Below are 18,350 nucleotides of genomic sequence, written 5' to 3'. Positions count from 1 at the left end.
CTGTTCAGTCGTCCTTTTACTGAACTGAGTCGTCCATCTGCCTGAAATTCGTTGGAATGCCTGAAACAATGTATGTCGTAGAAAACTGTTGGTAACAGTCTCTCGTGGAAAACTTGTTAGTGCTTGGTGAGCCACATTCCCTCTTAGTCCCTCCGTGCATCCACACACACACACACAGTGAGAAAGAGAATGAAAGAGGGGAACGCACTGACATAGAAAACTGTTTCTCCAAATTATCTTTTCGAGAGTTAAATTATACATTCCTGACGTTTCCCTTATCACATTGAATTCATGAAGTAATACTCCTGAAGTGTAATGCTCTTGTAATAAGGCGTATGGTGCTTTGCCTTGAGATCATTTTAATATCCGTTGAAATTTCTCTCCGTGTCAAAACCTATGTGAATTTCCGGCAATCCTCTGTGCTGCATTGCGTAAGTTAAACTGTTATTTCACCAAAGCATAACGCTTTTTTTTTGTTGATACGTTGCTATATTTGAGAACAGCAATATCTGTCGTTCACTTATTACCGTTTCTCTACAGAACTGATGTGATTCACATATATTTTTGATTCCACGTTACCAACATAAGCAATCTACGTATCAGTAGTTCTCGCCTGACGTTTATAATACAACAATTTGACAGCCAGTTCCCCTTAGTCGACGTACTGTGGCTGGGCTGATCTGGCTCTAAACATGTTTTGGACTAGACCAATTGTTGATACTTGTTTACTCTATGAGGTATTTCGTTATTGGCTCTCAAAAACATTATGCTGCATCTGCAGAATTGTCTGTTTTATTGTGTGACCACATCTCCCTAATTTAAAAAGAATATTCATTAACATTATTTTGCTGCTGCTTGCTGTACTATTCCACAGTATTATTATACTGCTATCTGTTTCTTGAATAAAAGTTTTTGGTTCCCTTAAAAGTGTATCAAGAACGTAACTGCAAATAAATGTTAGAACATTATATATATATATATATATATATATATATATATATATATATATATATATGTGTGTGTGTGTGTGTGTGTGTGTGTGTGTGTGTGTGTGCGCGCTGTTGCAGAAGACTGGTTTGATGTAGTTCTCCACGCTAGTATCACCAGTGCAATTCTCTTCATCTCTGTGCAACTATTGCGACGTACATCCACTTCATCTTGTTAACTGTAGACAAGCCCCCACTATTAAATTTACAACTCATTGACACCTTTGGATGTGTTCTACCACCTTATCCCTTCTTTAAGCAAGTTGCACCATTTTCTCTCCCATTCTGTCCACATTTGAAATCTATATTAGACTACAATCCAGACAAATGCATACAGGAAAACCTCGCGATCACTTAAATTTACTATTGATGTAAACTTATTCCTTTTTTTAGGGGAAAGCTTTTCTTGCTAGTGCCAATCTACAGTTCCTCTCTACTTCTTCTGTCATCAGTTATTGTCTTTTACACGTAGGAAAATTCGTCTGCTAGTTTTTGTGTCTCATGTCTTAATCTATTTCTCACAGCACCACCTGTGTTAACTCGGCTACATACAGTCAGCCTTATACTACTTTAGTCAACGTTCATCTTAAAACTTCTTAAGACACCGTTCAATGCGTTCAACAGGCCATCCAAGTACTTTTACATCTGTGAAACAACTACGTCATCGGCAAACCTCAGACCTTTTATTTCTTCTCTCTGAACTTTAATTCCTTCTCCCATCTTCCTTCGCTTTTCTTTACTGCCTGCTCATTGTGAATACTGAATGAATTGTCAGTTAATTTAAGACTCTATATCTCTCTCTCTTCTCAACTTTCGCCTCAATTTCATGTTATTCGACTCATAACTGCAGTCTAGTTTCCACACAAGTTATGAATAACCTTCGCATCCTTTATTTTTATCTGTGCGCCTTCTGTCTATCTTCTAAGATATGATATAGGGTCATTATTGCCTCGTATGTTCCTACGTTTCTCCTAAATCCAAACCGATCTTCATACCAGTTGGCGTTTACCAGTTTTACCAGTCTTATAGAAAGCATTTTTATCAGCATTCTGCAACACTGACTTATTAAATTGATGTTTTGGTAATACTCATCTATATAGTATTATATACGTTACATACAGAATCAGTTCAATGTTCTGCCATGCATAACTGTCATAATTTCAGTATGAAAATAATTTAAATTTCTACTAATATGATCCAACTATAATATATGAAATTTATTCACAATTGAGGAACCTTTCTGACGTTAGCTGCTTTGGGTATGAAGATATTACCTATTGGTGACACATGAAAATGTGTGACGGACCGGGACTGAACCCGGATTTCCCGCTTATCGCAAGCGGTCATCTTAAACACTTCCAGGACCGATACAAACTTCCGAATGTCGTATCACCTACGAACGCATTGTTCGCAACTTTACTAGTACTCCCGCTACATGGTTTCAATAAGACAAAACATATTGATAGTTAGTATTTTGATCGCAATTTTGCACGTCGAGGCGTGTAATTCTTATTTTTAACAATATCTGAAGAAACAGACATTGGTGATCTTGCGACTGTACTAAAGGTATAAAAGTTATTCGCAACTGCGGAACCTTTCTGACATTAGCTGCATTATGTGTGAAGTATTACCTCTTGTGACTCCGATAGCCGAAGTGGCTAAGGCGATGACCGCTCACAATAAGTGGGAAATCTGAGTTCGAGTCCTGGTCCGGCACAGGTTTTCATGTGGTACCAACAGGTAATATTTTCATATGTAATGCAGCTAATGTCAGAAAAATTCCGCAATTACGAATAAATGATATTAATTTCGAACAACTGCAAGGTCGTCACCAATGTCTGTTTCTTCACATATTGTTAAAAATAAGCAACAAGAATTACCAACAGAGCCATTTGAAAGTAATTCCTTGCAAATCACTATTATCTGAGATAGAATACGGGATGCGTTACATTTATTGGCTCAATCATTAGAAACAATCGTAGCAATCCGAGAAAGATTTATTTTTTAAACATGCTAAAATTCTGCGAGAATGAAATATTTGTAACTAACTTCTTGTTTGAGAACAGATAATGTCATAAAATATTCATTTATAACTCTGATTGGCACGCACGGCTTATCAGCATTCCAGAAGCCACAGATGTTTCCAGCAAAGCAACGTACTGAGTAAGCAAGAGAGTTCAAATTAACCAGAATGTAATTCAGTCTCTGTGACCAATTTTGCACAGCTCCTTGAATAGAACAAAGGACGTGGTCGCAGATATTAGCCTGTCAGCTCACTTCGTATATCACAGCACAGAAATTACAGGGGTTAGGCGGCGGTCCAAATCCCCTTGGCTTTAGCCACTACACAAAATACACCTAACTGGAAATAGATTTGCTTTGTCACGCACCAAGAATTTCACAGACAAACAGGTTACAATCCCAACTCAGAAACACGGCTGTCATAGAAAGAGAAACCTAAAGACATTCAGTAACTATTCTGCTGGCAGGTTAAAAGAAAGCGAATGTAAAGATAACTATATAGTGCCGTGGATACGCATGCAACCTCCTCCTTGTGAGCAATATCACACAGAGTTTCAGAATATGAACTCGCGATGAGGCTGGTTCAGACCTCTGTCTAGTTTTTTTGTGTTTTCCATATGCGTATTAAAACTAACGGTCAGATGGATGCTTTGTAAGTAGTAAGCCGATGTTCTTCCCCACTCTATTCCTATTCCAGCCTGGGCTCCTCTGTCTCTCATGCCCTTTCGTCGAGGTCACGTTAAATCCCAATCATCATTCTTCTTTTTTGCTTTGCGAGGCCATTACATAATAAAGTGCTACAACATCCTTTGTGCTGAGGAGATAAAGCTGAAGGAATGAGTAAACTTTGATAATTCAATTTCACTTTTCCTGAGAGCCATGAGAACATGAATTTGTGGCCTCATACAATATACAGTTAAGTACATTAAACTATTGAATATGAACTTCTGCAGCTGAAAATGTGCGAACAAATCTGAAAAATGACTTGGGCCTCTTCTTCTGATTTAGAATTCATCACTGAAAGCTTCCTGTGGGTAGTCTCCTGGATGAAACGAAATTATAGCAGTTACCAATCTTAGACTAACACGAAAATTTAAAAATTACGGTATGAAGACGTCATAATTTCACATTTCTAAAGGCGAACTGTCTCTGTTACAGGACAAGATCCGGCTGCTTCAGGATGATCTGGAGTCCGAGAGGGAACTGCGTGCAAGGGTGAGTATGGCTACTTATGGTCCAAACACATGTCCCCAACCAACACAGCTGCTTCGTTTTATGTTGCTGTAAATACCAGATATTCTACATTTGAACGTGACACTCACTTAACATTTGATTAATTCAATTTCATAATCACCATGACATGTGACGTATGTTCTTTTGGTTGGATTTCACCCCAATGATGCTTATAAGTATTAAATTTGCGTAGAAAAGTATTTTGTCCGGATATGTTTATTAGTACTGTGGAAGTCTCATATATTCCATACAAAATTTTCCACAGCGTATTCCTAACGTGTGACTTAATTAGATCACATGCAACAATACTGGTACTGCACGATGAGGAGTGTAATTTTCTGTGGAACAAAGTAATGCTCAAACAACTTACGGGAATGCAGTCGGGTGACGTCTTCGGCAGCCGTCGATCTTCCGACAGGAGAGTGCCTCGTCATTTTCGAGGCCCAATCGTAACAAGAGAACGCTGTACAAAGAAATATGAACTCTTGATAGGCAGGCCTACGCCGATCAAGGAACGTAATATGGCATATGCAGGAAGGCAACACACGCGGGCCGTAATACAACCAAAGATGGCAAAGGAAATTCTATTTACAATACCCGTGAATAAGACTAGGAACAAGAACATTAGAAATATGAGTACCGGTATGCCTGCCATTAGTAATCCTTATTACGACTAATACTTTTGATTAGTGCACCTATTACAGAAGTGTTCGCCGTCAAATCACTCATTGAAGTCTCCACTTGCGCCTACCACGTATGCAACACGGTGAACGCAGTACTGAAGGTCTCCAGTGTGTTGAACTCGCTGGCAGACAAACAGAAAATTTGTAAACTTTATTGATCAGGTGAAAAGAAGTAAAACAGGAATCACGCTATGTATCCTGTGACACCTATATATATAAGTTCACTCTCTATTATTTCTAACAGTGTGCCGAAACACTATTTTTTCATCTGATTGCTTCTTTTAATTTTACTACTAGCAATGTAAACAAAACAGTCTCATTTAGTTATAATCTCTTGAAATTAATTCATTTTTAGTTGGTGTGTAATGCACATTACTTTTTTCAGCAAAGGAAGGTATTCCCCACTCTGTTTCAAAGCAGCGGAAAATTTTCCCAGCGACATATTTTTAATGACTTCTTTACATTTTTATTTCCATTACGAGCCAATGGATTTTCATTCTTCTCCTTAACAGAAACAGCAACTGGATTATCTAAGCATATTTCCACAGCTTCCGAGTTATTGTATCCATTTAATTTACCACAAAATTACTCGCCATTCGTGAAATTTTCAGAGACGCTTTGCATGCACATTGCTGTGTACTGCTATCGTTATTAGCCCAGTCACCAGTGTAAAACTATAACTAGGAGCTGAAATGCGGCGTGATCACCTCATATAATATGGCATGCACTTAAATTATCATGCGGTGATGATCTAGAACCCTTGTTATCCTTAACTCTGTCCTGATAAGTGACGTAATAGAAAAATGTGAAAATAGGATTAAGAAATTTCAAATTGCCACGACCACTTTGGTAGATCATTTGTTCAGGTTACTGATTCCGGCAAACTACGCTGCCATCTTCGGATCTTATGCACTACACTTCAAAGAATCTCGTCAATGTGTACAATAATTTGTGTCACATTATAAATAGACATCCCAAGAACATACATGACATAGTACGGCATTTCGGCATGTCAAAAGTAAAACAATCATTTTATAATATTACACATAATGATTGTTTTACGCCGGCCGCTGTGGGCGAGCGGTTCTAGGCGCTTCAAACCGGAACCGTGCTGCTGCTACGGTCGCAGGTTCGAATCCTGCCTTGGGCATGGATGTGTATGATGTCCTCAGGTTAGTTAGGTTTAAGTAGTTCTAAGTTTAGGGGACTGATGACCTCAGATGTTAAGTCCCATAGTGCTTAGAGCCATTTGAACCATTTGTTTGTTTTACTTTTGACACGCCGATATACTACGTTATGCATGTTCTTGAATTGTCTGTTTATTATGTGACACAGATTAATGTACAAATGGACGACATTCTTTGAAGCGTAGTGCATTAGACTCTAAGATGGGAACATAGTTTGCCGAACCCGGTAATCCGAATAAATGTTCTACTAAAGCGATTGTGGCATTTTGAAGTTTGTTAACTCTACTCTCGTATCAATCTAAATCGCCCCCGTAGTGAAATAATGTCAAGCTTGTACAAAAGAAAAAATAGCCATTTTGGATTACGATTCCAAAATAAGAGCAGCTATGGATGATATGTCAGCCGAAATTAACTCTGCATAAATGAAACAGCTGTAAATGTCATGAGACCTATCAGGCTTTCTCGGCGCGACTGACTATTGGTGCACTTCCGGGTGTTCTGCAGAGCTATTTTTTCCATTCTGTGCACAATATTTCGACAACCGACCCATCCGCCTTCTTCATGTGCTGCGAGTTTTGCTGTTATGTGTACTCGCTGCCTGGACTCCAACAAGAATGTGAACTATTGTCGGTCTCGCACCTCGATTTATAGCCGACTTACATTCCTGAAGCCCACGACGCCTTCAGAGCTCGCACTGATATTACCTAAAAGGCATATTCTCTCAGTAACACAAACTCTGCTTGATGTAATGGTCGACGAGGTTTTAATAAACTGTGTGCTAAACACTCCGGTCCGTAGTGCTCGAACACTTTCAGACTAGCAGTACCTCGCTGAAGAATTAAAATGCCTACAAATAGAGTTGCAAAGGCGTGAGTCTCACATATAACTGGCAATGCAGTCAAAATGAAGAACGCCCGAGAAAGAGTTTGAGACTTATACCGAGGAAGAGAAGCCAAAAATCACTTTTTTATCTTATGCTGGCCCAATATACGGAAATATAGATAGGCTCCTACGGTAAAAGCTATCCAGTGTTCTTTGCTTCCTTCAGTTAAGTTAAAAGGGTTTCTTTGTAATGTTAAAGGCGAGACAGGTCTCCGAAAGCCGGATACGTATCACATGCCATGCGAATGTGATATGTCTCACATGGGACAGACTATCACAACAGTCGAGGTAAGATGCAAGGAACATCGGCACACCCGATTAAAACAATCATGTAAACCAGCTGTCGCCGATCACTGCGCCAACTATAATCATGAAATGAAATAAGATGAGGCCAGTATTGCGGTGCAGTTGTCAAGTTTCTGAGACAGCATACTTAAGGAGCCTATCGAAATAAAGAGATCAGAAAACCTAGTGAAATACGAGTGGAGGTCTCAATTTAAAAATTTATGAAAGTCTCACCGGCCGCCACGTCCTTTAGAGATGGAAAACGCTGAGAGAATTTGCGTTTCAGGGAATGTCGTTGCGAGCTCTGAAAACCAAAAGAACATTAAAGGGCATGCTGGGCACTGGAGAACGAACTCTGTATACAGAGGCGTGAGACCAACAAGCACAGTCTGGTTGGAGTCGAGACGCGAGGACATGTTACAGCAAAACACGCAGCTCCTGAAGAAGGAGAATGGGCCAGTCGTCTGCGTATTTTACTTAATACAGAAACAACAGGACTGTAAGCACCCCATTACCTATAGATGTAGTCAAAAGAACTCTTTGTGACAAATAAATGCCTATTCGAGATGGAAACCCATTGGTAGGTACAGACGCTCTATATATAAAATACTGAAAGTCGTGCAACAATGACAGTTTCTTAGTTCGATTCCATTAATAGCTATGCGGACACACGATGGCTGATTTACAAGTCGTGAGTGAATGGATTTCATCGGTATGCACGTATTCGGAAAGAAGCGCATGTTACAATCATAAACAATACTTAGCACCTGAACGCGGCGACCGGAGACCTTGTGGTTGAGTGAATAAATAGTGGGCCGACCATACAGAGAAAGTGTTGGGACGTGTTCAACAGAAATAAGTGGCTCGTGATGGTCCAAAAAGATACCGGAGTAACAACTGAAAACTCTAGAATGGGGTAGATGTGTTACTCTCTTCATTAATGTGCTAAGACACAGTCGAATGCTAGACTGGCTATACTTAACATGGGCATTAGGAAATCAAAAGACCGTCTAATTACAAAGAGAACATGCTGCTTTCACTTTCGTGATTCAGCAGGTATACCCCAGCACCATAAAAAATAGCCTACTCTAGGCAGCGTTGTACAACAGCAAGAAATGTCCTTCGCCCATACATGGACTAGACCCAATGAGGACAGTAGTTCACCGTTAGTCGTGATTGAGCCACTTTCACTAAGCTGTTCGGAAGCAGTGCGCAGTAATATTTGACTTGTCCGCAACCTTGCAGATCTGAGGTCGTGGCACGCACTGTGCAAAACGTCCCCCGAGGATATCCCCCGAATGTGTGTGGGGTTCTTGTCGCGCAAATAGATGAGGCACTGCAGAGTCTGATGTTGCCACTCGTTAGGTCGCTTCACAGTGCCCGTGCTTCGAACGTAAGGTCATGGCCAACTGCACCACGGAAAAGTTCTTCCATTGTCTCGTTAAAGTACAGCTCATGTCCTTCTGAATCCTCGTGTTCAAGTTTGTTGTAGACATAGTAACGTTATGCTATTTTTCTTTACCTCACCTAGGACCGCAGAAAGCTAGCTCATCTAAGTGGGATTCATCTCGTACCGCTATACAGGGTAATCAAAAACAGTCTGAATAGCTTGTACGGGTCTTGCAGGGTATATTGTACTGAAAAATAATTCTTGACGAAACAATTCGATATGTTACACCATTTCCGAGTTAATTAGCATTGAAGTTACCCAATCAGGCCGATGCACGCGCCAGTTAAAGCTGCTGCCATCTACAGCGTAGATGATAGCGCACGAGAGTGCTCAGGCTCGGACTCGAGTTTGATCCTTAATACTGTCCCACTTCCAATTTTTGTATCGCTCTCTTGTTCGATTTTAGGAAACCAAACGAAGAACACCTTTGGTGACACCGTCTCTGGCGCGCTGCTTGAATTCGCGCGCAAGGCCTGGCTCGCTAACTGCAATATTAATTAACTGGGAAACGGCGCAACATATCGAAATTTTTCGTTAACAATTATTTCTCAGCACAATCTACGTTACAGTACTCTTACAAGCGTTTAAAACTGTTTCTGACCATGCTATATACCAGTGACCGTAGCTGCAGTCATTGCGTCAGTTGTACTCTGTCCACGATCATCACGACGGGTGTGCCGAACTATTTATCTGAGAACAGCGATTTTCTCCAGTTTTAAAATCGATTTTTCTGTAGCGCTTTCTTCGCATTTGCCGAGTGACAGTTGGTGGCTAGATGCACTCCCTTACGCCACCACTCACCCCGGGACGAAATCCCTGCACCCCATCTGTCTGCATCTAGTCTCATGCTCAAGTGAGAGAACGTTTCCAAACGTTTTCATAGCGTATATCATAGGCAAGACGTAGGCAGAAGCCCAGTATTGCCTAGCTGGATGATGGAAACAGCCCAGCAACAATATCCAGGCTCGCCGGCACACCGGTTCTAGTCGTTAATCCGCGAGATAATAGCAGAAAATATACTCTGATTAATATAAGTTATTTTCGCTAATGATGAACCCCATACAACTCACTACAAGTGCTGTACGATTATTATCAGTTATTAATATTTCCAGGACAAGACCGTCTTACCCACTTGTCAAAGAAAACTTTATCAAATTTTATATGTTTGTGCTATTCGGAATGACCATAATTAATTAAGAACGATGACAACGATGTATCAAACATATCAAAAATTAAGCAGTTTGAAACCACGCCAAATAACAACGTGTTTGGTTAAACAGGTAGGCAGCCAGAGGCCGAGGAAAAATAAAAATACTATGAGAAACGGTAGCCAATTTCGTTGCTGTTTATACTCTTAGAAAAGGTCGCTTGTCAGTGTCCTGATAGTTTCTTCACGCAGCTTCATACAGGCACACATTTACAAATAAGCGACGTTTGTCGGATCTCATTGTTCCCTAACAGTTGTCAGTTAGTGTAAATATACATTTCATAATAAAGCTGTCATAGACAGTTACAGTGTTTGTTACACTTTCGGAAAGGACGAAGTTTCAGACGTACAATTAATTCCATTTTACGTCTATTCGCTTGTCCGTCGAACTCCCTTATATGACAACATACCGTCAGATTTGAATCACTGTTAACTACGAGACTAGTAACGCGAAAACAATGGTTGAGTCCACAACGGACAGATCATTTCTGTACGTGTTTGTAGTACAGTACTTGTTTTGTCTGTGACGTCATCGTACCATTTCAGGCGCATGCGAGTTATTGTTACGAATTAGCTTCGTGTGAATTTATAAACTGGTGTAGCGCGGAAGGCGTTGACTTAAAACACTGGTGAGGGTGGCACAGTGAAGAGCTTGCAGAACATTACTAGGACCCAAAGTGAGACAATAAAACTATACGCCGGGATGTAAGTGAAAATACATATCACGTCCAAAAATTTAAAAATAATGGAGGAGGTCTCATTTGACTCATAAATATGCCCAGAATTATGGGACAACCAAGTCAGAGGAATGCTCGCGTCGAAAGGAAGCCTAAAATGTCCAGTTGCTGGCCCATTCGGCATACAGTGGTCAGCGACCGACACTCCAGAATTGTGATTTAGCTATTCTATAACCATTATACTCTTCTACATAACCACTGTATTAAAGAGATTGATAATTAAATTACATATTAATACAAATAAGTTGTTACGATTTTATCCCGACGTTTCCACGAAAAAACTACGGCGCAAACCCGAACTCCAGAGACAGAACTTTTTTTAATGCTACTTTGTCTAAAACTGACATGGTGAGACCGTAGCTGTGTACAATTAATGTAGGTTAATTCTTACAAAGAAGGAAACAGCAACCCAGCTGTGTACAATTAATGTAGGTTAATTCTTACAAAGAAGGAAACAGCAACCCGCCACTATTAATACTGCTATTTATTTAGGTAAATATCGCCGTTACCAGTTTCGAACTGGCAAGTTCATCATCAGACGGCTGTTCACATGATTTTCAGGATACACTTTACATTATCGTCCGTTTTCGATTTTTATTATTGGGCAACAACACACCAAAAATATTTCGCCACAGTGGAATAATAAAAATCGAAAACGGGCAATAATGTAAAGTGTGTCCTGAAAATCATATGAACAGCCGTATGATGATGAACTTGCCAGTTCGAAACCGGTAACGGCGCTATTTACCTAAATAAATAGCAGTATTAATAGTGGCTGGTTGCTGTTTTCTTCTTTGTAAGAATTAACTTTTTTAATTTAATTTTTTTCATTTTCGTCGATAGAATTAGGCATTACACTGGCGAGCATTTGTAAACTTAGACTACGCCTTCGACTGTTTAAGATGAAATAAAATGTTTACATCTTCTGAAGACTGCAGCTATAGCACACAAACGGACGAGTAGTCTACGTTATCTCCAAAATCCAAATAGGAGTAATGTCACTGAAAGATAAAAAAAAACACTTGTTTGTTAACAAGTATGTACACCAGGTTCTCACAACATTTGTTCGACTTCTGTATCGAAGACTCAGTGAAGGAAATGAAAAAAAAAAAAGAAGGGGAATAAAAGTGCAAACAAAGGCAAACAGCAATGTAAGGTTCGCAGACGACGTACCGTTTCTCACTGCATGTAAGTAAGTCTTAGAAGATCTGTAGATAGCAATGGACATCACACTTTGCACGGAAAACGTCTTATGGATAAGCGAAGGAAAGACGAAGATATCGAATAGTAGCGGAAAGGGAAACTGCGAGTTGCCTAACATCAAAAGTGGGAATGACACATAAGCAGAAGAAGCGAAAGATACATAGTATGTGCAAAAAGAAACTAGAAATAAGTCCCTGAGAGTGTACATCTTGAGCACATCATTGTATGGGAGTGAAACGTGGAAAATCAGAAAACTGGACAAGCAGAAATTATAAGCATTTAACATGTGAAGCTATCAAAGAATTTTCGACGTTAGCTGGGAAGATAAAATACGGAGATAAGAATTACGAAAAGAAATAGGTAAAGAAGGAGGTCTATGAGAGACACTTGCCAGAAGGAGGGGCATCAGCTGTGGTATCCAGATATATTTAAATTAGCGCTGAAAGTAGCTGTATAAGAAAGTAGGATACAATGTGCAACATAGATTATGTAGATTGTTGGTTGTGGAACTGAGGTAGATGTGTAAAGATTTTCTTTCATCTCAGTATTACTCTCTGCAAAATCTTATGATCTCCGCTGCATCATTTGTTAACGATGTGTACTTTTAATCACTCACGCCTTCTTCGGCGAAATTTCCTTAAGCGACCAGCCTCTGGCGACAGGTAGGCGTGGATATCGTGTTGCGGTGAGTCAACAGCACCGACTGGACCACAAGGCCGTGCATGTGGCGGTGCGCCAAGCCGGAGCGGGCAGACGTCTCTGATAGCAGCTCCCAGGGTGCGAACCAAGGACCCGCCACTGGAAGCCCGCCAGCCCCACCCTACAGTTCTCATCAGTTGGGAGGGGGGGGGGAGAGAGAGGGGGAGAGCTACGCAGCAAGTGTCGGGGTGGTGGTGGAGGGGGAACAGGTAGCAATCAGACGCCAGGCGTAAAAATACCTGCGCCACACTTCTTTTCTGGACGTAACGGGCTATTCTAGAGTCAGGAATCTCTTGCAACACAGATGGGCGGCATACTTAGTAAATTGGCATAGAAAACGAGAAATTAATAATGTCTCAATTATGAGTTTATTTTTGAAAGTGTCTGGTTGCTTTCATGCTGAATTAGCACCAGGGGAAAACGACGTCAGTTACACGTAATTTTTATGGATGACTTTAAAATTGCCGATGCATTTACGAATAGACTTCGCTCCGATACATACTTAATAAAACGTGCGAAGGTAAAGTGATCCTAGAATTAATTCTCCTACGTATCATTTCTCTTAAGAGTGCTAGCCCAGTATGTACGACATGCAAGGGGCTGCGTTTGAGCTACGATCCGGCACAAAGTTTTAATCCACCAGGAAATTTTAAAATGAGCTTCAATTAGAATTTACCTCAACAAATAATTTCTATGCATCCGTTGAAGAAATGAGGAAAATATTTAGTAACTTGCTTCAACGACAGGCGTCACCTGCAGTGATGTTAAGATTTAACAATGTAAACGAAAGCCGAATTTGAACTTCATTAAATAACAAGGATTCATTTTTAAATCATTAGTAAAAGTTGTAATAAGTTACCTATTAGTAATAATTAGCAATGTTGCGTAATACTCCCGGGAAAGAATGGCTGAAACTAAATGTACTCATATCATCAAAAGGGACTCCAACGTCTTCAGGCTATTTTAACGTAAATTAAAATAATGCATTTTTCTTTTGTTTCTAATGATATTTAAAATAACTTGAAGCAACGAAAAGTTGTAAATAGCGAGTGGGTAAAGCAGTACTCGGCCCGAACCTCGGTTTTTACTAAATACAGTCTTAGTGGAGATAGCATGCTGTTGCCGTCCTCCGACGTTTGAACTGACTTACCCAACTAGTTATAGCGAGACTTTGAGTTTTACGTGGATTCTAACACAAATGGTAATTTGTTTCACATGTACACATCATTGCCAGGGACGATGATAAAATCTCAGGTGAAATGATGATTGACCTTTGAATTTGTAGTCTGAACTTACCCACTCTGACACCGAGCTAAGCAGAGAATTTGTGGGCAGCTACATGTAACATTGTAGAAAATATAAATGCCTAACTGACGGCACTTTACAACTCGGATACAGATATGACAAATGATTGTCTGTCGTCATATCGAAATTTTATATTCTGTTGACGGAAACCGTGCGCACTTCTGTTGAATGTCATCTATATCTACTCTCCAGAGTCGAGTTCGTGAAACTGAACACAATGGTGATTTCTCCCAAAGTGTACAAGACCTTCCACTGAACGACCGAACGCCGCGCGGAGTGGCCGCGCGGTTTAGGGCGCCATATCACGGATTGCGCGGCCCCTCCCGCCGGAGTTTCGAGTCCTCCATCGGGCATGGCTGTATGCGTTGTTCTTAGCATAAGTTAGTGCCAGCAGGGTGTAAGTCTAAGGACCGAATACCTCAGCTGTTTGGTCCCTTAGGAATTCATATCTATTCAAAAATTTGAACGTCCGATGTAGCACTTTGCTGATGATTAATCAAATTCTCCGTGGTTCTTCGCCGTAGTATGTCCTTACTAGACTACAGCTTGACAACCCGGCATGCAGTAGTAGAAGCAACCTCGCAGTTTTTGCAGCTGATGTAGTCATCTTAAAAAAGGCACACAAGTATTCTGGCAAACCTTTATAAAATTTCAACGTGCTGTAAAGACTGACAACTTGCTTTAAATGTGCAGAAATGTAAAGCTGTGCACCGCACCAAACGCAAAAACCTAATGTCTTATGACTACAGTATCAGTGAGTAACCACAGCAATCAGTCGATGTTAACACCTGTGTGCAACTGTTTGTGGGTAAGGGAGTTGGCAGACTTCGGCTCATTAGCAGGATGCTGGGAAAATGCAGTCAGTCTACTAAGGAGATTGCTTACAAAATACTCGTGCAACCAGTCCTAGAATATTGCTCAATTATGTGGGACTCATATCAGACAGGATTAACAGAGGATACTGAACACGTGTAAAGAAGGGCAACACGAATGGTCACGAACTTTACACACGGGAGAGCACCAAATGATGAAAAACCTGAATTTGTAGACGCTTCAAGATAGACGCCAACTGTCTTAGGAAATACAGGGAAATGTATTCGCAATCGAGAATATGAATCATCGTCGGCTGTACATTGGAATGACGACAGTGAAAATTTGTGCCGATATATGACTCGAGCCCATATTTCCCGCTTTACGCTAGCGGCAGCCTTAACCACTTCAGCTATTCTCGCACGAATCACAGCCTGACTCAAACTACCATTCGTTGTCGTTCATGTGTCACAACCTTCTCTCGAACGTTACATGTATGCTCGTCCAGAAAGGACATGCATGCATGTCCGAAAAAACAGACACTGCGGTTACTGTAGCAGTCAAGAAATACAGGGACGTATCCACAGTCGCAAATATAACCACCATCGGCTGTATATTAGAATGACGACAGCGAAAATTTGTGCCAGACCGGTACTCGAATCCTGATTGCGCTGTTTATACGATATATTTCGCTGTTTATACGAGCGGTCGCCTTAGCCGTTTCGGCTATCCTTGCACGAATCATGTCCAGACCCAAAATTCCATATGTCGTCGTTCATGTATCACAACCGGCACTCGAACTTTGCATGTACTCCCATCCAGGAAGGACATATTTATTGAGAGTCGAGTGCCTGGTACTGGAGAATTAATACGAAATAGTTGTGCCTGTGTTATTAAGAAGCATGGTGCGGACATGAGAGCATTTCCGAAGGAACATTGCATCGTACTTCCTAATAAAACAGGTAAGTTTAAAGTCGTAAAGGCGTTTGGAGCAGTCGTTCCCCATGTCACCACGCCACGTTGCTCTATACAAAACCGAACAATCAGCAAAATACAGCCAAGCAAAACAATTCTAAACAACAAATCGAATCGCGTACAGTGTCTTCGTGCTGGATCTAGATTCGGGAATTTCATTTACGGGCTGTCCGGAGAGGGGAGGCGACGAGTCAAACCTCGGGAGGATGATTACGTGCTCAACAGGTTGTACAGTTTAAGTAGGAGACACATTTCTCAGATTATGACAGTGCATACTGGGAACGAGATACCTATCGTGGAAATGTATTGGCTCAGCCGTGGTAAGACAGAATAGCAGCTCCTGGTTTGTGGTGTTGAAGTCTCAAGCCGTTGAGGGCGGCGAGCGTAAACTTTACTAATGCAGCAGATGTCAGTCTCATACACAGTATGTTGAGGCAGTACGTGGGACGAAGCTAAAGTTCACATAGATAGTGTAGTTGCTGTACTGGAAATAAGTAAAGAAGAATTCCTCTTCCACGTATTATGTCAGTATACCCTTTATAGGATTTGCCGTTATTAGTAGGAAACTGACTTAGCCAATGTGAGACAACAATTTGTTTGTAGGCCCTAACGTTCGTGCGGCTCGGTAGTATAGTGGTGTAGCCTTAGACTGTAGATCCAAAGGCGTCGGTTTCGATCCTCGGTCAGTTTTAGGACCTTCATCTTTCACTTACCACATCTTTTACCTCTGGCAATGTTTGTTAATGTGAAAAATGCGCAGATGCAGTGTGATTCAACGCTCCACCTTAACCAGCAGGTCCTGTACTTGAGTATTGCTCATCAGTGTGGAATCCGTACCAGGTCGGGTTGACAGAGGAGATAGAGAAGATCCAGAGAAGAGCGGCGCGTTTCGTCACAGGGTTATTTGGTAAGCGTGATAGCGTTACGGAGATGTTTAGCAAACTCAAGTGGCAGACTCTGCAAGAGAGGCGCTCTGCATTGCGGTGTAGCTTGCTGCCCAGTTTTCGAGAAGGTGCGTTCTGGATGAGGTATCGAATATATTGCTTCCCCCTACTTATACCTCCCGAGGAGATCACGAATGTAAAATTAGAGAGATTCGAGCGCGCACGGAGGCTTTCCGACAGTCGTTCTTCCCGCGAACCATACGCGACTGGAACAGGAAAGGGAGGTAATGACAGTGGCACGTAAAGTGCCCTCCGCCACACACCCTTGGGTGGCTTGCAGAGTATAAATGCAGATGTAGATGTAATACTATTTCGTACTTCGTGTCTCGGGAAAGCCTACAACAAAGTTTCGGGAAACAGTATCGAGTGTGAATCTAAAAATATGCTACAGCCCCCTATGCATCGCTGCCGTAAGAACCACGAAGACAATACTAGGTTAATTACAGAGTGCATTGAGGCATTTGAACAACAATTTTTCCCACGCTCGATAAGCGAATGGTCCGTGGAGAAAGTCTAATACGTGGTAGAGTGGGAAGTGCCCCTGCCATGCATTTCACAGTGATTTGCAGAGAATCTTTGTAGACACAGAGACACAGTTGGACAAAACTCAGGAACTCGACCGAACGTGACAAGGCTTGTGTGCACACCGTCCTCCAGGCGCTGCTTTATATCACATCGTCCATCAAATGGTCACTCCAAAACACGACGTTCATCTCGAGTTCTCTGTTGATCATATTATACCCTGATTTAAATTTCTATACGACGAGATCATAAGATTATCGCTAGACGCGTGGCAATACCTCGGATGAACTATGGCGGTTACGTCATCTCAGCAATCTGCAGCTAACGAATCCCATCATGATAGTCTGACGTGAACTTTAACTCGTGTCTCTCTAAACACGGGTGCATCGGTTTAATTAACGTACCATATCGATCGATCATGTCCTTTTCTTTACTCACGACTATTCACATTACATCATGCTTGCATTCAGTGTCGCTTACATCAGCAGACGTTTTGGATTTCGCGCCGTCTCTTCGACATACTTCACCTGGCGACAATCTTAACATACTATTACATTGCCTCCTACACACTGTACGTGTAGTATAACACAAATAATAGTGATACCGCGACATTTTCCGGGCGAACAACAGTGTTTCTGTCACTTTTTGCTGATCACGCCCAGTCTGAAGCTCTATGGCGACTCGCATAAGTGAAGAATGCAGTGCTGCACCAAGGGCTTCGTGGGAGTGTCGCGTAACAACATCAACTGAGCCCACCTGCCTGTAGCCTCACGGACTGGGATGAGCAGATGAAGTGTCTGGGGGTGAGAGCGGTTGGGAATACTCGGGACTGGACGCGTGTGCTTCGGCGCTGTTGGTCCCTGCACCTATTTATACGCCGCGGGACTCAGCGGTCAGGAATGCGGCGCCGGCCGCTCCGAAATCCAGGGCTACGCGCTAATCCGCTCCTGACACCAGGCGCGTAGTCGGAAGCTGTGGCAGCTCCAGAGCGAACAAAGAAACGGAAGGAACTTAGCGTCTCCGTGTTCGGTAGACTGAGCGGCAATACTGGTCGGCGCATATTATGCAAGCGCTTGCTGTCCACCCCATTCGAAAGGAAAGTCTAGCATGAGATGCGTGACCAGCACCATTAAATTTGTGACTAGAATATTTTCGTGCCTGTCTCCCGATCCAAAATGTGCGAACAGATGTATCTGGAAGAAATTAACGGTATTTTGTAT

The 18,350-nt window shown here is 41.6% G+C and overlaps 1 protein-coding gene across 3 annotated transcripts in view; it reads left to right on the top strand.

The window, feature by feature from the left end:
• The window catches only part of LOC124794769 (paramyosin, long form), a 193,952-nt gene that overhangs the window by 61,481 nt on the left and 114,121 nt on the right, over positions 1-18,350 (top strand). For all 3 annotated transcript variants that reach the window (XM_047258394.1, XM_047258393.1, XM_047258395.1), the window contains exon 3: positions 4,167-4,223. In XM_047258394.1, coding sequence (XP_047114350.1) covers positions 4,167-4,223 — 57 coding nt within the window. The remainder of the gene's footprint in view (positions 1-4,166; positions 4,224-18,350) is intronic.

This window comes from Schistocerca piceifrons, chromosome 4 (genome assembly GCF_021461385.2).
Source record: "Schistocerca piceifrons isolate TAMUIC-IGC-003096 chromosome 4, iqSchPice1.1, whole genome shotgun sequence".
NCBI lineage: Eukaryota > Metazoa > Arthropoda > Insecta > Orthoptera > Acrididae > Schistocerca > Schistocerca piceifrons.
The sequence above is the reverse complement of the archived record's forward strand: the minus strand, read 5'-3'. Positions and strand labels throughout refer to the sequence as shown.